Here is a 21028-nt window from a genome sequence, read left to right on the forward strand (position 1 = left end):
GAAGCAGAATGCCAGTGAAAAACCTCATAGTCCCCTCTGCCTCCCACCTCCAACCTCCCCACACCTGTCCAAGCTTCAAGTTCTCCATGCTCTTATTCTAAAACCTGCCTGATCCAAGAGCCAGAGGCCCTAAAAAACCCAGGTGTGTGTCTGGGCCTTCACCCGCTCGCATCTCTGCTAGTGATTGCTCTAGGGCATCTCTGCTCTCCTGAAAAACACACCAAGCCTGCTGGGTCCTCAGGGGAAAAAAGAGATGGAAAGAGAGAAGAAAACACTAGGGGCTGGAGAGAAATCACCTTCTATAGTGGAGTGCAGAGAAACATCTCTGAAAGGGCAATTCTCCATGGCCACTAACAATCAATTCAGGTCAAGACGGTGCCTGCAGCGTTACAAACACGGCTACCTTTTCCGACATAACTAACATCTCCACCCTTGACCTGAATGGTACAACCCTGGTGCCTCCTTCACTGTCCTGACAGCAAAAGACAATAACCAGATCCCAGCCGCTGGAGGCATTTACATTCAAAAGCCCAAAATGATGTGCTTCCCAGCAGCTTGACAGAGCTCCTCTGCCAGGCAGGGGTTTAAAGGAAATCATTTGGTGCTCAGAAAATTAAACCAACATTATATCAACCTAATTTTCTCAAGATGCTAATTCCAAGAGCCCTTTTGTGCTGCCTGCTGGTCCTGGAAAACAGGGCGGGAGACCCAGGAGAGAGAAATGACTAGGGGCTGGAGGGGTTCACATGCCAGTTTTGCCAGCATGGAGGGAAACAGGGAGGTGGAACTGAAACATTAAAGAACTTGGAAAATAAGTTCCTTTAGCGGGTGGATAATCAGGGGGCCTAGTGGAAGGAGAGTGAGTGAAGCAGAGACAGGTTTGGGAACAGCTGGCTCCTGGCCCTTCACTGTCTAGAGAACTAACTTTCTGGGCCTGAGTAAAAGTGCTTTGAAACCCTGAAGGGAATGCCAGAATGAAATTTCCTTTTTTCTCTATCATTACGGTGTGTCTGTGTTCAGCGGAATGAGATGTAGCAAAGCAGAAAATCATTCTGCTCTACCACTTCTTGAGAAGGGCCAAAATCTAGTAACTGTGACCCCACACAAAGCTGGTTCAGAAAGGCAGAAAGGGAAAGTGGCCACATCTGAAATCACAGATCTTAGAAATGGAACAGATCTTAAGGGCCTCTGGTCCTACCCCAACCCTCTGACACGTTAGTAGGGCTAATTTCGGGGGATGAGGCAGCTGAGGCCCTAAGAAGGGATGAACTTACGTGACACCACCTGCGATGCAAGAGCTGTACTTCCTGCCCCGCAACCCTCACTGAACACCACAGCCTGGATTTTCAGACAGGATACTGAGTTTCAATAAACCGGTGAAAGGACCCAGGTGCTCACATTTCATTCAATACGCACATTTCCCCGGGCACTTCCTTCTCATACCAGCCACGGCACCCAAGTCAGATGATGTCACAAGTTCGAATTTGGAAAACAGCTCACTCTAAGGACTACATACTCACCCTGGCAGCAACTGGCCTCCACAGAAAGCCTTTACAAACATCCCCACCCTGAACCCTTGCCAGTTCTCGAATCCACCAGAACATCCAGAACCTAAGTGCCACGGAGGAAGGGATCACATCTACCTCATCCAAAATTATATTCCTGGTGCCTGGCACATAGTAGGAGCAGGATAAATACATGTTTAATGGATGCAGGAGGAGGGCCCATGCTCTACCTCATACCCTGCACCTCCCTGTTCCCTAAGCCTACGGATGTCACAACTGCTGATTTTGCCCAGAAATGTCCCTTTGCCACTGCTGCAAGCCCTACCGTCCTCCACCTGGGGTGAGCAGCAGGATCCGCAGAGTCGGGGGCTACAACTCTGGGCCTGAAGCCCTACAGACAACTGCGTACTGGAGCATCCCTGGGACCATAGGAAGCACCATGGGACCTACTTTGAGGAGCTCAAAGCAAAATCTCTCTCACATAGCAGGAATACTCTTCTAGCATTGCACAAATGGCAATTTCTGGGCCACTGAAGCGGAAGCCCATTTAGCACTATGAATTCAGACAAAGAATCTTGCTCTCACCCCACAAGAGTCCCGTGGATTTGTAAACATGCGATCAAACACAAAATCCATGTTAGCCATCTTCATTGCCGCCCTGCAATACAGACGGAAAAACGCAACTCAGTACGCCAGATGTATGGAAAGCGGAGGCTCAGACGAAAAGATGGAACAGTGCGTGTCCGGGGAGGGGAGAGGTGGGGAATGTCAGCAAACCTGTTTAGGAAGAAGACTCCTCGGATCATCTCGTAGGGATTGGCCCGGGTCCGAGCTCGCCGCATCTCCTCCCCATCCAGAACATCAAACACACTCTGCCCAGAGAGAGTCAGAAAGTCGAGGTGAGCATCGCCCTCCAGGACAGGACAGGGGACTTAAGAGCTTGAGGAGCCCCACTCAGTCCTTGGAAGAGTGACAATACTGCTGCATCCCAGCTCTGAAATGACCGGTTGTGTGACCCTAGACAAACTGCTCAATCTCTTCAAGCCTCAACTACCTCACGGGTGAAGCGGTAAATAAATACATAAATAAATAAATACATAAATAAACAACCTGGAAGCGTGTCCCCGCACAGTAAGTGGTTAATAAATGACACCTATGGGTAGGCACGAAGCCACCTGTCGGCATCACAAATCCTCAGAGCAAATCTGTTTCTCCACTCCAGCAGCAACTTTCCAAGGGACCAGAGTTCTGATATTAAGGCTCACTCAGAGAGAGGGCAAAGTAAACCAGGCCCAGCGTTTTGTGACGGCACCTATTCACACGGTAGAGGTCCCTTCTCCCTTCTCCAGTTTTCTCCCTGAGAAAAAAAAAGCCTCGCTTCACCTGAGTTCCAGTCACCTTAAGGATATTCCCAACCCTCTGCCTGCAAAAAAAAATAAGTTTGGTGAGGCTGGTCTGAGGCTTCTTCTCCAACCCATTTCTTCCTCAGTTTCCCTGGCTCATCCTGCCCCGGGCAAAGTACTTCCTGACGCAAACTCGCGCCGAAAGCTATCAAGGAGAGACTAGCGCTTGCCCGTGTGTTAGGAGCTTCACGCTGACTATCCCATTTAATTCTCACAACGATCCCAGGAAGTATCTTCTCCCCGTTTTACAGATGAGAAAACTCAAACTCAGACCAGCTAAAGCAACCGGCCCAAGGTCACACAACAAGAAAGCTGCAAAACGAGGATGTGAGTTCAGGTCTATCTGACACTAACGAATGATTGCAAACCTTTCACTCCACCAGGCCCCCTCAGGACTGTGATGAACCGACCCACTGAGGTTAAGTGGAGCCTTTCCTGGCTACTGACCACAGGGACAGCACAACACTACAAGGCTCCAGGAAAAAGGATACCTTGGAGAAATGTAGCAAGCCACACATCTCATCTGTGAGAAAAATCTTGGCTAAACTTCAGCTCCCCCCCCCCACCCAATTCAAAAGAACTGGAAGAGCCCAGCATATGCCCTCACACAAGGTTTTCCAGCCTGGCTCTAGTCACAGGCCTTACCTTACACTGCAACACACTGTGAAGCAACTCTTCGCCACAGAACTCTGTCTCGTCTTCAATAACCATCTTTCTCTAGAGAAAGAAGAAAATAATCAATAATGACCATGTATGACTGCAGTTGGGGGAATGAATGGAGAAACGAGGGTTCCAAGTGAGTAGAGCAAGAAGGGGCTTGAGTCTCTGCCAAGAACATCAATCCCTGAGGGGCGGGAAAGAGAAAATCCTAAATCCCTCTGGCTATACTCCAGATGGCTGTGAGATGAAGCAGCCCCCTGGGTGCTCTGACTAGAGCACCATATGGATACAAGACTCATGAATGCTGAGGCTGAGAAAAGCAAACGGGAAGGAAACATTCAAGCTGTCTGCCCCCAGAGCATGGAGGCAGAAGGATGGGGACTGCCCTAAATGACAGAAGCCTTTCAACCAGGAAGCCTCGTGATCTGTGAGGGGTACAACTGTAGGACACCAGGCACTGACCGGGTAGCATCAGAGATAACAAGGGCTCAAGAGACTCTCACAGAGGTGTCAAATCCAACCTCATGGCTGAGTGAGGCTATCCCTAAAACAACGATGCTCAAATTTGGGTGTTCCCAGGTTTTACACATTTCAAAACCACTGAGGATCCCAAAGAGCTTCTGTTTATGGGAGGGGATATATACATATCGACATTTAGTATTAGAAACTGAGACAATTTTTATTCAGTGTAAAAGAACAATACATTATGTTAACATAAATATTTTTTTGAAAAATAACTATATTTCCCCAAAAAATTTTTAATGAGGAGAGTGGCACTGTTTTTCGTGTTTACAAATCTTTTACTGTCTGGCTTAATATAAGATGGCTAGACTCTCCTCTCTGCATTTGCATTCAACTGGTTGTGATACAGCCTCTGGAAGACTCCACTGGACACTTGTGAGAGAATGAGTGAAAAAAGCAAATAACTTTCCAGTACCATTATGAAAATAACTTTGACCATTTAGAGCCCCTGAAAGGGTCTTGGGAGATCCCCAGGGGGCCTTACACTTGAGAACTGCTCTCTAGACCATACTGATTTGGTAGATATGTACTTTATTCTTAGTTTTCCAGAAGGAGATTAAACAAATTCCCTCTGTAACAACTCCCTCATTATTTTCTGAGGACAGGGACAGTGTCTTTTCATCTACCTGGAACAGTGCCCAGCAGTGACCAGCATATACACAAATGTATAATAAGCTACTCTAAAAAGCATCCATGAGGAAGACATAAGTTATGCATTTTGTGCTGCCTTGCAAGTTTAAATAACTAGGAGAAAAAAACCCTGTCACAAGGGCATATCTGTAAAGCCCTTGACACACCATCTTGACAAAACTTCATTCTTGCCAGAATGGTCAGATTCACATTTTTCTTAAACTATGAGTATACATACATACATACACACTAGACTCAAGAAGAAAAGTCAGGACGTAAGTGCCAAGAATTCAAGGTACATTTTCCTGAAATCCTACCTTTCCCACAACCATCCAATCGCTCATTTCCTGAGTGTCAGGAATTTCAGTGGTACATTCTGGAAACCATGACACCTGCTCACAGGCACTGGGCTACAAACAAAAAAGAGGCAAGTAAGTCAGGGAGGACTTGCTATGCCCCATCTTGCAAGGGCTTCCCCAAAACAATCAAAAGGGACTCAGACAGATGGAAGGGCCCGGGAAGCTGAGGCGAAATGTACTGGTCAGAAATGAGAACTGAGCCAGGATCCTGAAGGTTAACTTTGGAAGGCCAGCTACAATTCTAGTTTGAATCTTCAGAAACTTCCCAAAGCTTCAAAGTTTCTTTCATTTGTTCCAATATTATTTATAAATATGTACTATGGGCTAAGTACTCAGAATGCAGTTAAAAAGATGTGGTCCTTGACCCAAGGTGCCTACAATCAGAGCACTGGGGACACAGAGAAGTGCACACAGGATATAAGTCTATGAAAAGGTAATTATACCAGGAAGACCCAGTGGCAATGAGTCTCGCCTCCTGATGCCTTTCAAAGTGTTATTCACAAAGGGATTCCTTGCCTCTTCATTCCCAGAGCAGAAACTGGCATCTCAGTGGTGCTTTCTCTTCATTTTTGAATTACATTATACATTAGAAATATCTGCAGTCTTTTTTTTTAAGATTTTATTTATTTTTAAGTAATCTCTACACCCAGCATGGGGCTTGAACTCACAACCCCGAGATCAAGAGTTGCACACTCCACCAACTTAGCCAGCCAAGCACCCTTCCGCAGTCCTTTTAAAAAGTACTGCTAACAAGGCCTCGCCCTCAGACTATATGATTCTATCAGTCTGAGGCAGAAACTGGGTATAGTCATATTTTTTAGAAGACCCCAGAGGATTCTAATGTGAGTCAGGACTACGTTCACTGGGCTAGAGACATGGATTATAAGACCTGAACAGGCGGCTAACCTGCACGGCAGCTCTACACGCGGCCTCCCAAGCAAGGGTGGAGAAGAGATTCACCATTGCAAACTGAAGCAATGTGATTAAAGGTAATATTACATGCTCCGAAAGGCATAAAATGGTAACACAACGCAAGGTCTTGAGAGCAGGCCAACCATCAACAACAGAGAAAAAGTTTAAAAGAAAATTTACTGAAGCCCTTTTCAATCTGGCAATGAATCATGGCTCCCCCCTGGCCAGTCGAATCCATCACCTTTAACCATTTATAAATGGTTATAAGTTATAAACTCTATGGGGAAGAAAGCTCGTGTACACTTGGATGTCCCTTTGGAGAGAATAAGTAGACTCAAGCTCCCCACAGAACTGTGCACATCAAGAGCAAAAATGGACTGCAACGTGGACTCTGTCTGAAGGGCCAAACCTGGCACTCCATGTTCCTGGGCTGCCGAAGCCACCAGGCATTTCCTCTGCAGTGACTCCAGGACTAGACAGCCACCTGAGGCGACCCAGACTCATCTACCTTAAAGAAGTGGATACCAACTAATTAATTAAGCCAAACTCTTAACCAAGAAATAGGGCATCTTTTGTAGGAGGAAAACTGAATCACGGTAAATGATAATTAGGACAGCCTTGCCTCAAAAAGGAATTTCAATAGCCTGTCTCCATTAAAAATAGAGATTTTATGGGCAAATTTGAGATTTTGAGTTTAGCTAAGTTGGTTCTAATTCTGCCCCACTATGAGGATTAGGACTCTTTACTGGTTTTCATACAAATGAGGACACGAAAAGCGCCAAGAATTTCTGAGGTAAAAACCTACGCCTCACACCCAATTACAAATATTTACCCTATTCTGCACTGTCTCATCTGCTATTCTGCTGGTCTCGTCTCCTCGCAACTACAAGGCAACATAGCAGGACCACCCCCAGAAGCCATTAGCTCCTGGCTTGTCAGCATCTTACTCTGAAGCCTTATTAGGCTTTTATCATGTGCAATTCGCAGGAGTTCTTTCCTGAACTGGAACAGCACAGAGACAAATAAAATATCAATTCTCCAGAGTTCACAGCCACATGTGAAGCTCAACTACCCCAGCTACATGGAAGACTAGACATTTGTGTTCTATTTTCTCTAGCTTCAACTCTATAATGGCAATATTTCATCATTATTTTTAGTTGTTTCATTATACCTACTTCGAATCCTCTGTGAAATAAGATAGGACATATATAAATGAATAAAAATAAAATTTCAACATCATCTGTGCCATGAAAAAGGATACGAATCTCTTTCGGTAGCTGGGGTTAAAAAAAACCGGTACCCAAGCAGATAAGCAGACTAAACCCACGAGAGGAAAGCTATACAGTATAAACAAACACCTACATAAAAGCTGGGGTGTCACAAACCCGTAGAGGTGCAGGACCTTAGAGGGGACCTAATCCAGTCACTCACCCAATGGGAGAGCAGGTCCTCATCCAACCCTTTGAATCCTCTCAGCAGAGGGAACTCATTACCTTAGCCACTAGTGGAAAGGTGTATCTATTTATTAAAGTTCTTTGTGGAGCCAAACTCTGCTTTCCAGCATTTTCTACCCACTGGTCTTTAACAGAAAACAAATCCTCACCCTAATATATTTCCCTCAGTATATCTCTTCTGTTTCCACTCTGGACATCCCCAGTATCTTCCATGTAAAAACTCAGTTCCAATCCCCACTGCCTCTGAAGACTTCTAGTTTGTTACCATGGCTACTTAAAGCCATGCATACAAAAGCACAAGTTGGCTTTCCCGTCTCCTCCTCCCCTCACCAGTTACCTCTGGTTCATCTCGCCAGTCCACATTCAGCTCTCGATCAAAGCCTTGCAGTGTCAGACCCAAGCCTCTTCGACCTTTCTGATTAGAGGCCTCAACTATGTCCTTCCGACCCTGGCTGTATTTACCCAATCCTTCACCTTCCCTGAAGCCCATCTTGGCCTGAAAAAGAGACAAAATAGAGCATTTATACAAATAAACAGATAATAATGGAGCACTTACATAAACAAACAGATATCTACTCAGCCCCTATCACGTGTCAGACATTATACTAAACTCTGAGAAACAAAGATGAGTAAGGCCAAAAGTTTTCCTTCTAGCCTAATGAAGAAAATAAGCATAAATAAGTAATGGCAGTTTAACTGTGGGCCCAGTGGCTATCTACTCTGGAAGTGAAAGTCTAGGGCAACCAGAAGTTGGATAAATGAGAAGGCACCTCATAGCTGTAATTAAAAGCACCAAGAGCACTTAATGAATCTCACTGGACATCTGCACAACTACCCTTCCAGCTAATTTGTCTGATTAAGTGAAAAGTAGATCTAGAGTTGAGTTGGTACAGAGAACAAAATTTATAGTGCAACTGCTTCAAGCAGCAACTCTACCTTACCCTCAGCCACGCAAATAGCCTTACTAGGTAAAGACAATGAAGGCTGTAGAAGTCCACTTAATCAAGATATTAACTGAAAACTCGCTTCATGTAACACTGAGGTATGGACGCATAAGTACCATAAGACACTGGACAGGAACTTTTTTTTTTTTAGAGAAGGGGAAGAGGGTGATGGAGAGAGAGAATCCCAAGCAGGCTCCATGCCCAGTGCAGAGCCCAATGCGGGGCTCAATCTCACGACCCTGAGATCATGACCTGAGCTGAAATCAAGAGTCAGATACTTAACTGACTGAGCCACCCAGGCACCCTGGGAACATTTTTTTTAATGTCACAACTGTCCATAAGCTCACACTAAACTCTAGGGTCACTGGGTCCAGTTATATACCCCCAAAATCAGAGACCCAAATCCCAAACCCCAAGGACCCTTATCCAATAAAATAATTCCAATCCTAAGAAAACGTAATCCCCCCTCAAGGGTCTATATTCCCTTTGGAAGGGGCATTACCAACCAAGAGCTGGAGAGAATTCCTATAGTAGCCACAAAACTCTCCCCAGGTCAAAAAGGCTGACTGGGGGGTACCCTCTCCTCCTCTCCCTCTGCCCTTCTCCCCTCCCACTCTCTCTCTCAAATAAATAAATAAATCTTTAAAAACAAACAAAAAAAGGCTGAACGAGTCACAAACCTCCCCACTGTCCACTTCCCCAAAATTTGTAGCCTTGGGGCCACAAACTAGAATCCTATGACATAAGTGGCAGTTCTCATTCCTAAATGAATCCAAAAGAAAATGAAAGAACTAATACCTTTAAAATTAAAGTAGCCAGAAAGCAACCTTGAATTTCCCTAACCTTTGTGCACTTATACTGAAGTCTGATCAGGAAAGCAAACAGGTCTCCTAGTCACTTTCCTTCTTCTGGTATATCAACAGAGTACAGAAGTTGGGAAGGAAAACTGGACCTTCTTTTCGAAGTCATATAAAAGACTGTACTACTCTCATTTATTTTGGGCACCCGGGAGTGAGCAGGATTTCAGTCATTTCTCTTAAAATCACTCAATAGAGCAAAAACTCACATCACGAAGCCTCTTTACCCAACCACACACGTCCATGTGCAGGGAAGTACGTTCACATGCACTCATGATAAGCTTTCATTACTAAGGAGACCGAAGGGTGATCCAGCTCTGGACAGGACAGGACAAGCAGGCCTGCACAGCCACTTCCCACGGACGATTCAGATGTGACAGATGCTTCTATTAAGAAGGGGGCCACACTTTACTAAATTTCAGTAGCTGGAAAACAGAGGAAAAACTCACGCCCTGGTTTTTCCTCTTTTCACACCAATACAATTTCCATTCTCTCACTCTGCTGGTGGAGCTTTAGGGACCCAACCCAAGCACTGACATACCATAAGCTTCTGGGAGACACTATTATACATGGAATAGCGAGAAGAAGTTCCCTCCACAAGGGAGTCTGCTTTGAATGCATCGTCGAAAGAGTCAGAGCCGTGTTGCTTCCCCTCAGTCTCACTGTCAGACCCACTCAGGCTCGTGGTAGATGCTGAAAAAGAAAAAAAGAAAACATTCAGGTGAGTTTACGGCATCGAATACCTCTAGAAGTCCGCGTTTCATTTATCCAACGAGTGTTCAGAAAATGCACTGCACACACCAAGTTCATTAAATGACCCAGGGTCAAATGTACTCTCTACCTCTTACTAACTATGTTATCTTGGGCAAGTCACTGAAAGTTCCTAATGGTACCTGACACATGATGGGAGTTCCAAATGTCAGGTGCCCTTTCCCATCTTTTCAATTTTTCCCCTACAAAACTGAGATGATAATACCTACCTCATGGGCTTGTATGAAGATTAAATGAAATGTCTAAAAGTACACCGTCAAATATAAGATGTATTTATCGAAGATATGATTATTATTTCTGCTGCTTATTATTTGAACATCAACTTCCGTACACGGATACTTGGCTCCATTTTCAACAATTCTATCATGGGACTAACAGTTTCTGATTGTTTAACCTCCTAGTTTCCTTTGCTCTCACAGTCCTTCAAACTTACAGGTATCATAGACAGTGCCCCAGAGGAGAGCCGGCTCACAGTTGAGCTGTGATATTTTACAGGAGTAATTGTTGTTCTTCTTCCATCACCACCCTGCCCTACACACTAAACTATCCGCGTTGATGAGTCGAAGCCTGGCTGCTTGTGGGAGGTGTTGAGGAAAGGCAGCCGTGTAAAATAATTCTTCAAAGATCCAGAATGGTCACTATTCAGGTATTCATAACTTGCAATGACATAATTCTAAAGCCTATCTGCACTGATCCATCCACTTCCCCATGAGAACACAAACTTGTTCAGGGTTAGCATTTGAGAAGAGCAAAATGCTCTCCCCTGGCACCCCAGGCCCGATTCCCCCTCGCACTGTGCTCAGCACCACCAGCACAGCACTGGCCAGGGTCTCTCCTGGAGAGCAAGAACTGTGTCACACGCAACTGTCCATCTCCAACACCTGGACTGAGTCTTCCCATTTAACAAAAATTAAGTACTCACTACAATAAATTTTTAAAAAATCTTTAAGTCTTGATTGATGGCCTTAATATATTCATTACTAATACATTTGTTTATAGAATGAGGCACGTACAAAGTAATCTAGGAGCTGTAACATACTTAAATTTTCCTTTTAATAGTTTCATATAGAAGAGAAAACTTGAAAATAGTAATACCCATAGGACAAAATTTGTACTATTACCGAAAATAGCTTCAAGTTTCATTTAGGTACATTTAACTTTGTTCCAGTGTTACAACTTTGACAAAGACGGTTTTAAATAAAGCTGCTTTATAACCTGGTGCCATTAAAAAAAAAAATTAAGTCTTTAAATGTTTTTTTAAAAGGTTAAACAACAAAGAATTTAAGCATGAGTATGAAATGCCTATATCTTAATACAGAATTAGGCCTTCCTTGGACTATTATTTAAGAACTCCCATTCCCCCACCCTCTGGCCAGCAGGCTGAAATAGGACATCTGTCAGACCTGTCAAGAGAACAAAACACTGGTATTGTTTAATTGATCAGACAACAACTTTGGCTCTATAAAAGGTCCATGCTATATACAATGGGGCACTCTCCTAAAGAAATAATTCTACCCTCAGAGAGTTTAAAAATCAGGTAACTAAGGTCCAGGTTGAAAATGGTGGTGGCAGCTGGGTCCTGGGTTTCTGGGCTGCTAGGTGGGTCTGGGGCACAGCTGGGGTAGTACATGTTGAGTGGCACCCATGGCGATGAGGAGGGCTCAGCTCAGATGTGGGAGGCCCTCCCCTACTTCATAGCGCTCCCCGGTGTGGGAGTGAGTATGCTGAAAGTCTTCCTGAAGTCGCACCACAGAGAGCACAGAGAGCCCTGAGTTCGTCACCTACCCCCATCTCTGCAACAGGTCCAAGCCCTTTCCCTGGGGAAACTGTAGTCACACTCTATTCCATAACTCTCACATGAATCCACTTCCAACTGCCTATGAAAACGAATAAAGAGAACCTGGACCACTACCCAGCAGGGACCACAGCACTGGTTTGGACCATTACTCTGCACGAGGACCAGAAAAGTATACGGGACCTTAAGCTCACCTTCCTTCCTTGTGTCAAATGATGACAGCATACTGACCTTCCATCCTTTTGTTTATGGCAGGAGATGGCTTAAATAAATAACTTAGATTGGTCCGTGAAAAAAATATTAAAATAATAAAAATTTTAAAAACCCAAAAATCAGATTGCTAAAATAAACATGCATTTTTTTCTTTTAGGGATGTAACATTTTGCAGAAGAAAGAAAAAGCCTAGGAACATGTTTGAAAAAATCAGAATAAACTTAAAACGAACATTCTGGCTTTAAGAGTTAGCAGTTAGCAAAGAGAAATTTTGGTTGAGAATATCCCTATATGAGAGGAACCAAATCTACCCCTTCCTCTTTAAAAAAAAAAAAAAATCTATTTATTCATTTGAGAGAGAAAGAGAGAGACCGTACACGTGCAGCAGGGAAGGGCAGGCAAGCAGACTCCCCGCTGAGCAGGGAGCCCGACCTGGGGCTCAATCCCAGGACGCTGGGATCATGACCTGAGCAGAAGGCAGGTACTTAACTGACTGAGCCACCCAGGCACCCCTACCCCTTCCTCTTAGGAAGCTATCCAATTCCCTCAAAAAGGAGCTGACTTGCTTACACAGACCAATGCAGCACATGTCACAGAGTGCCAGAGAGTGCCACTCAGAAGGAAAGATCCAGAACATTAACAATGAGTAACCATGGAAACTGTGAGGTGAGGTTATATTTATTTTCTGTTTTGCACTTTTCTGCATTTTCTGTGTGAGAAATAAGAATATACTCATTTGAAAATTAGTGTAAAAAAAATAAAGCTATAAAGAAATAAAGTACCATTCCTTGAGAAGACTTTGGTTCCTTTCCAGACCAAGCTCAGAGGTCAGCAGATCTAAGGGGCAAGACCTCCCGAGTGGCTCAAGACTAACCGCGGGTCTCTCGCCTCTCACCCCCACGCAGGGAAGAGACGCACCCTACAACAGAGGGCCCACGCGCAGAAGCACCGCGCTCCCACAGGCACAGCTGCTCTTCACCTGGTCGCTCCCTCGCCTTCAAGCTGTACTGATTGGTACGGAAAAAGGGGGTACCAGGAATGCGGGTGGCTCCCTGAGCTCAGCCCTAAAGGCTATTCCTGTGTAGCCCAGGGCTGCGGGGTCCTGACTAACCAGAAGCTACCATGTTAGATCAGTTCCTACTCCTTTCACCGGCTTTCTGGGATTCACAGGCCGACCTACAAAAAGGTTAGGAAAACCTGGAATCCTTATCAAAGAAGAGCGTGCCCTCAATCCAGCTCTAGGTGGAGCGGCCAGACTGTTAGGTTTGCTCGAGGACCCAGCCGTGGGCACTCATCCATGGTACGAACATCATTCCTCCGCATGCAGGGTACAAACCACCCTCAGATCGCAAAGAGAAATCTTTTGTTTTCTTTGTCTCCATGCCATTCTTGGACCAAAATGACAGGGAGAACCAAACTTGGGTGGAGGGCTCATTAGGCAAATCAGCGGTGACTCGGGTGCAAAACACCAGCACCAGACTCTGGGACGGAGATCTTTCCACTCCGTTCCTCTTCCCTGGGTGTTACCCAGCGCACAGATGTCTGTACTGGTTCTGAGAGTGAGGTGAATGGAAGCTAAAATACCATCCTACTAGGCATTTCTTTGTGAGATCAAGAAGTGTGGTGGGTAAGCCTTATTTCTCTCTTTTACTTCACGTGGTGTTGGAAGCCAATTCTTAGCCCGACATGATTTAAGACAAAGTTGCCTAGACTAGCCCTGATGTACACAGACACCACAGCCACTGCCCATTTTCACCCCTGGGCCTTTGGGGCCACAATTTTCAGATGGAAAGAAGACAACTGTCATGGCTGCAGCAGTAACTAAAGGGGAGATTTCATTTCCCAAGACTGATAAGAATTCAGCGAACACTGAGCAGACAATTTTGTAATGAAGATATAAATTAACAGGAGTAATAATGTCAGTCTATTAAAATGATTAGTTTCATTAAGAACTTGCCAAAGCTGGGTGGCATTCCCATTTACCTCCCCAGGACCTCCCCTTCTAAAACCTAACAGAGAGCCCAAAACATTATTTAGAGTTTTCATTTAAGATTTCTTCTCTACCTGATAGAAATCATTACTCTTAAGTCATTTTAAAGAATACAAGTTCAAATTTCTCACATAGCAACAGAACAGCAGGGCAAAATTTTTTACATGGCAACAGAACAGTAGGGCAAACATGCCAAGATTAAAAATGACAGTGACAACACATAAGGAGAGGCAGCTCCAACCATTAATGGCCAAGGTGAGCAGCGCACAGATACAGAGGAATAAATTATGGATTTTAATAAATATCACATCCTGCCTAACAACTGCTGTTGGGAATGCTACTCATTCCTGTTTAAAGGCTCAATTTCTCCTTCATGCCAGACAAATGGTAACTCGTTAGAGCAATTTAAACAGATACCGATAAAGGAAGTTTTTGATTAAGGTCATGAATCTGGGCTGACAGGAAAGCGATGGTGTTTCAGGGAGAAGAGCCTATTTAGGGAAGAATTAAACCTGGTGGAGGGGAAGGCGCTACTAGTGTGGTGCGTGCAAAAGGGACTGGCAACTTCCAAGGCAACACCCTGTGGGAGGGCCGGGAGCCTACATTGGATGCACAGCTAAGGAGAAAAGGAAATTGTCTTGGAGTCTAGACCATAGTTTCCCTGAGAGAAACAACCAGAAAGAACAAAATGACCTCTATCTGCCTCTTCTTACTTCAAAAGGTTGTTATTTAATAGCAAATTCCCAGAGTTTATTTAGGCTTAAAAATGCCTTCAAACTCCTCTTACAATACTCAAAGAACACACGATGCCACAGCGGCCGTTACAACAACGTCCCTTTTTCTTTTCACTCTGGTCAGATGTCAATCTCTGACCTGGCAACGCACTTACCTTGTCGATAAAGTAAAATAAACAAACTCATTAAACTAAATAGACCTATTAATGAGTCACCACCCTGATCTAGCAGACAAAGCACAACTAAGGCCCAGAAAGACAGAAATAGTAACTACCATTTTTTTGTTTTTCTATTTGTACTCCCTAAAGAGCATTTGTCAATCATCTGTTCAACAGCATGTCCAGGTAGAAGTGGCTGAAGCAAAAGGAAACACATTTGCTTTAATGCAATGACTTGACTAGGAAAGCTGCACAGAAATCTCAGTGGATATATAGCTTCTGGCGAGACAGTAAACTACCAGGGTACACTGTCCAGGGGACGCCTAAGAAAAGCCAATTCAGGGGGCACCTGGGTGGCTCAGTTGGTTAAGCGTCTGCCTTTGGCTCAGGTCATGATCCCGGGGTCCTGGGATGGAGCCCCTTGTCGGGCTCCCTCTCCCTCCGCCCCTCCCCATCCCCACTCCTGCTCTCTCTCTCTCAAATAAATAAATAAGATCTTAAAAAAAAAAGAGAGAGAGAGAGAAGCCAATTCAGAACAGAGAGGATATAAATGTTAAGTACTTAATGAAATGATCTTCTACAGAATGGAGGAGGGATGGGCAAAATGAAATAGGTGAAGCATTTTAAGCTTCTTGGAAAAGATACTACTGTTGCCTTCTATCAATTCTATTCAGTAAATATTTATTGAGCACTTATTCCATGCCAGGTATGGGGTACAGAGAGCAATTTTGCTGATGAAGACACCAGACTCCAGCCCTCAGTTTTTGTGACAAGGAGAAAGCTAAATTAAGCTAAAACAGGGAAATCTAGCAATGTTTATTTGCCTCTGCCTCCTGCCTCATTTTCAGAAACATAAAAAGGACCAGTGGCGCCTGGGTGGCTCAGTGGGTTTAGCATCCAAACTCCTGATTTCAGCTCAGGTCATGACCTCAGGGTCATGAGATCAAGCCCCATGTGGGGCTCTGCATGGAGCCTGCTTAAGACTCTCTCTCTCTCTCTCCCTCTGCCCCTCCCTCCTCTCTTTCATTCCCTCTGGGGGAAAAAAAAAGGTGCCAAATGGCCTATTGCCAAACGCATATAAGGTACTGGCCATTTAGATTTCCATTCTGTACATACAACAGCAATAGTCAATCCTAACTGAATCACATGGTGCTACTTCCAGAAAAGGTTAAAGCTATTTGGTACAATTAAGGGAAATGCAGGAGGGTAGACAATCTCAATTCAGTCAATTTTAAAAGCTTGAAATTTAAATCAGACTGGTTCCCTTAAAAGATCCTTAACCATATGCCTCCCTCTACTTGTCAGTTGGCCTCTCTTTGCTGCAAGAAAATGCCCCCTGAGATCCACTTAGAACTAGATACCTCCAGCACCTGAGTACATTTATTCTCCCAGACATGCTCTCCCTTCTTCCCGTACAGGCCATCTCTCCCAATAACCCAGAGCTCTACCTAAGAAGACTCTACCTTCACCAAGCTGCTCAAATCCCAAGTGAAAAGCAAAACTCCCTTTCTTCAATAGTCCCGGGAACCAGTACACCTACTATGTTTTTGCCTTCTTACTTAGTAACCTCAATTACATACAGCCTTTCTCCACTATCCTGGAATCCAGTGACAACTTTAAAGGCACTCATATCTCCACACGCAAGGTTATGAGAGTCTCTTATTCACCGGGGACCACGGCTGCACCAAATGCTTCAGCTGTACTGCCTGTCAAGCTTCTCCTTTCTGAACCAGCTTCTCAGTACAACTGATGAGTAACCACCCTTCAATTAGCCTACCACTTGTAAACTGTATTTCCTACCACTCTCAAAGGATGCTTCACACCCTTTCAGTCACCAACCTGTTACCAAATTTCATTCTAATTGATCAGTGATCCAGCAAAGGCTCCAAAATGGAAGACTGCTGGTGTACCAGGCTGAATAGTGTTCCTCCCAAAAGCTATGTCCGCTCAGCACCAGGGAACATGACGTTTGAAAATATGTAATCAAATTAAAATAATGTCATACGAGATTAGGGTGGGCCATGATTCAATGACTGATGCCCCTTTAAGAAAAGGAAAATTTGCAACAGACACACACAGAGGAACAACAGAGGCAAAGACTGGAGTTATGCTGTTATAAACGAAGAATACCAAGGATTGCCAGCAACCACCAGAAGCTAGAAGGGGGAAGGAAGGATTCTTCCCAGGAGCCTTCGGAGGGAGCCTGGCCCTGCTGACACCTGGATTTCAGACATGCAGCCTCCAGAACTATGGAGAATAAACTTCTGTTGTGTTAAGCCACCCGGATTGTGGTACTTTGTTCCAGCAGCCCTAGGAAATGAATACAGCTGGCAAGTCAACGTAAATGCAAATGAAAATGCTTCTAATTGCTTGGTATTTGAGGCAAGCTCCTAGGCACTCTATAACTTCTTTCACAGAAAGGCATCTACAGACACTGTGTATGTCCATAACCCTAAAAAGCAGGCAAAGCAAAATGTTAGTTTCAACCAGATCAGTGAAATCTTTTGAGCTTAATGTCAACAGTGAACAAAGGGATGTTCTAATTCATTGGGTGTTTCTGATCACAACAGTTGAGGGAACTGAGAAAAAAGAATACAAAAACCTGAGGGGAATTAGGCCAGATCCCTGCAGCAAAGAGCCCATCTCCTGTGAAAGAGCCCCAGGATCATTAACAGCAATTAAGAGCACAGGGCACTCAGTGCTCACCACTACTTCCAACTGGTTTAAGGCAGCAAAAGAGTGCCACCTACTGAACGACTAGCCACAGAACTAAGGCATTACTGCAAAAATGCCAATTCTTTAGGCCGCCTGGGTGGCACAGCGGTTGAGCGTCTGCCTTCGGCTCAGGGCGTGATCCCGGCGTTCCGGGATCGAGCCCCACATCAGGCTCCTCTGCTAGGAGCCTGCTTCTTCCTCTCCCACTCCCCCTGCTTGTGTTCCCTCTCTCGCTGGCTGTCTCTATCTCTGTCAAATAAATAAATAAAATCTTTAAAAAAAAAAAAATGCCAATTCTTTATTTCAAACAAGTTGCACATTCCTAGTAGAATGGGCAGAAAGGAAGACAGACTATAGCCAGCATCTCTCTGTAGAACTTGCCTAATTTTCCGCAGGGGCAGCAGACTGTGTTCTGGCCAATTCAGGCACCAGGGATTCAAATAACCAGATGGCCAGTGGCCTCACATCACATGGGCAAGCATACCTTTTGCTGCATGATTGACGGAAGAGGGAGGTTCATCATCAGACGTAGCACTGAGGTTCAGGGCAAGTTCTGCAACTCTTTTCTTCTGTTTCTTGATAGGGGCAGTGCATTCTGGATCATTTCTCCTCCTCATTGTTACTGCAACCATAAATCCAGACAGTCAGCTGCCCCTGTCAGAGCCACTAGGATCAGAGCAGGGATTCCAAAATATAAATCATCAATGGGATGGGATTCAGCAATTCCAAACAGCTTCCAATGCCAGCACTTGAATAGCCTCTTCCGCAAACTGAGGTTCAGGAAGGATGCTAGCCAAGCTCTAGTCTTCAGTAATAGCTGTTAGTTTTACTGGAAAATGTGTGGTGCTCACAGACCCAGAGGCCTCAGGGCCTTGATGTCAGATACCACAAAGTCATGGATCAACTCTACAAGCCACAGGGGGGAAAATACCTTGGGTACTTATTATTCTATACCTTTCGTGCAACACTGGCCATGTGTGACAACAACGTACACTGGACATTAATTATGAAATCTAATGAGTATCAACCAATATTTCCAAGGTGAAGGGACCATCCCAGAATGATTGCTCCATCACAATTATTATTTCACCAAGACAATTAAGAGATTACATTATATGATACAAATACTGGTTCTGGTTTATTTCAGGATGTGTGAAAACATGAAGAATTGGGGAAGTTTTTAATGAGAGTAAGGAATGACTCAGGACTGAGAAAATAGAAGGGTGGGAAAACTATTCAAGCCACATCGTAGGGCTCTGGTATAAAAATAATTTTAACACCAACACACCTCCATGAAAACAGAATGGAGACAATCATGCACCAAGTCACACATCATCACGCCCATCGGTAGGTACATGAGAGGTTATTATGACGGGGGGGGGGCGGGTGGTAATGAGATGGAACGAAGTGAGTATGACATCCTGAAACCCTGTCATGATCAAGTGAAAGAGCAAGCGAGAGTAGTAGTGAATACAGTGTGGTTTACACACAACTGATGGGCTATAAGGAGACTCAGAAAAGAGAAAGAACTCAAAATATAGGAGCGAACAGGTGGGTGACCAGCTGGGCTGCAATTCCTTGAGGAAGGGGAGGTGCAGAGGCACAAAACAGGCTTTTAACATGGATCACAGCAGCAAGAGAGCAATGAAATGCAAAGATACCACCGATCCCCTCAACGTCATAAAACCCTGAATCACATGGTTCACTTCTCTACAACTCAAGGATGAGCCAATCAACCCAATGCATAATCATCTTCTAAGGAGGCAGCCTCTTACTAGCCACAGGCAGGGGTTATCCTGGGGAAGTAAAAACGGGGGACGTTGAACAAAGAGAAAAAGCAAGACCACATTTCACTTTAAACCACCGTCTTGAATGCCCCCCCAAAAGGCCCATAACAAAAGCAAAACGGGCCATCTGATTCTTAGCGACTCTGGGAGACTGCAAGCACAGGGAAACTCAATGTTGACTGCGTTGGGGTGGGTGAAAAAAGGAGAGTAAACAGTTGTGTGAAAGGCAGGAGATACTGATGCCCCTCCCCAAACCACCTGCGATTTGGGCCTTCCAAACCAACTACTCCAACCCTCTCGTTTTCCACTGGAAAGAACTGAGGCCCGAGAGCGAAGGCCGCACACCTTAACCACTGCCCCGCTCAAGTGAGCGACACAGGCCAGAAGAAGGTGCCCAGGCAGGGGACTTCTACGTGGAAGGCAAAAGGCCTGGTTCTACCTGCTGCTCCCCCAAGGCGGGGGTTCAAATCCCCTCTCCAGTCTGCTCTCCCAGGGTGTCGGTTTCGCACTGCCACCCTTATTCACTGTGGGAGGAGATGAGCTCTCTCTCCCGGCCAGGCTTTTCATTTGAAAACAACGTGAGTGTGTGGATGTGTGCGCAGAGACGTTTGTCAGCGGCAACTCGGGCTGCCGGGAGCTGGAGGAGCGGGTGGGGGGCGGGGGAGGGTTGCAGGAAGTGGGGGAGAGAGAAGGGGCGGCGAGGGTCGCCACCGCCGGTGCGCGGACGAGGCGGCGGTGGAGGACAGAGGGATGCTGAGCCCGCGCGCCCGCCCGCCCGCTCGCTCCCCCCAGGCCGCGCGTCGGCACTCACGCTGAGGGAAGAGGGTGAGCTGCCTGGGAGCGGAGAGGGGGGCGTCAGGCCGCCGTTGCCGCCGCCGCCGCCGCCACCAGGCCTGGCCCTGCCGCTGCCAGAGCCGCCGCCTCCTCCCTCAGTTTCGTTTCCCCACCAGCCGGCCCGGTCCGCCGGCCGCGCTGTCGCGCTCGGCTCCCGCCCTGCGGGCTGCGCAGCTTGATGACGTCACGGGCAGCCCGCACCCTCCGCGCGGCCGGGTCCTGGCCCCGGGGAAGAAGACACAGGTTCGGGCCCGCCCCACCCCCACCCAGGGCCGTCCAGGGCGCCTGCGCGGAAGAGCCTAGGTGGGGAGGGTACAAAAGCAAAAGTAACCGAGTTATCGTCTCTTCCCGCTCTAGGGACGAGAAACAAATATACAAATTAAAAGAGCAGGTGTCGTCACATCACCTCATTTCACTTGATCTCATTATTATTTTCATTTTATAGATTAAGAGCAAGTTGAGAGAGGTAAACGGTGAACTGGTTAAGGGCAGAAACCCAGTCTTCTTGTTCACTGCTGTATCCCCAACATCCTGCGTAGAATACATCCTCAACAGATGTTGAACGAAGGTCGGGAGGAAAGAAGGAATGCTGCCTATGGCATCTTACCATATGGAAACAGATGGCTTCCCATCCCAAACCCCTCTTCCAATTTTCTGGCCAATATGGCCAAAAGTCTGCTGAACATTCTCACTCAGTCACTTCACGCCCATAAATTCAGATCTGACTTTATGTTCTCCTATAAACCTGCTCTTTTTCCAGTGAATGGCACCACCATTCGTCCTGT

General features: G+C 45.6%; 1 protein-coding gene and 1 pseudogene across 5 annotated transcripts in view; one reads left to right on the plus strand and one right to left on the minus strand.

Annotated features, from left to right (window-relative positions):
- CMTR1 (cap methyltransferase 1) overlaps window positions 1-20379 on the minus strand; it is a 63345-nt gene extending 42966 nt beyond the window's left edge. For 2 of the 5 annotated variants that reach the window (XR_005838728.1, XR_005838729.1), the window contains exons 1-8: window positions 20221-20378; window positions 18107-18288; window positions 9788-9939; window positions 7783-7941; window positions 5038-5130; window positions 3554-3625; window positions 2283-2377; window positions 2091-2163 (exon numbers count right to left, since the gene is read on the minus strand). Coding sequence is in view for 3 of the 5 variants with exons in the window: in XM_040644654.1 (XP_040500588.1) it covers window positions 2091-2163; window positions 2283-2377; window positions 3554-3625; window positions 5038-5130; window positions 7783-7941; window positions 9788-9939; window positions 18107-18254 (792 nt within the window). In the remaining 2 variants the exon portion in view is untranslated. Of the gene's footprint in view, window positions 1-2090; window positions 2164-2282; window positions 2378-3553; window positions 3626-5037; window positions 5131-7782; window positions 7942-9787; window positions 9940-18106; window positions 18289-20220 lie in introns of all 5 variants that reach the window. The other 3 variants (XM_040644654.1, XM_040644652.1, XM_040644653.1) reach the window with 2 other exon arrangements.
- On the plus strand, window positions 11552-11979 carry LOC103665431 (annotated as a pseudogene).
- Window positions 20380-21028: the final 649 nt, after the last annotated feature.

Source organism: Ursus maritimus, unplaced genomic scaffold, assembly GCF_017311325.1.
Source record: "Ursus maritimus isolate PB19 unplaced genomic scaffold, ASM1731132v1 scaffold_30, whole genome shotgun sequence".
In the NCBI taxonomy this organism is placed as follows: Eukaryota; Metazoa; Chordata; class Mammalia; order Carnivora; family Ursidae; genus Ursus; species Ursus maritimus.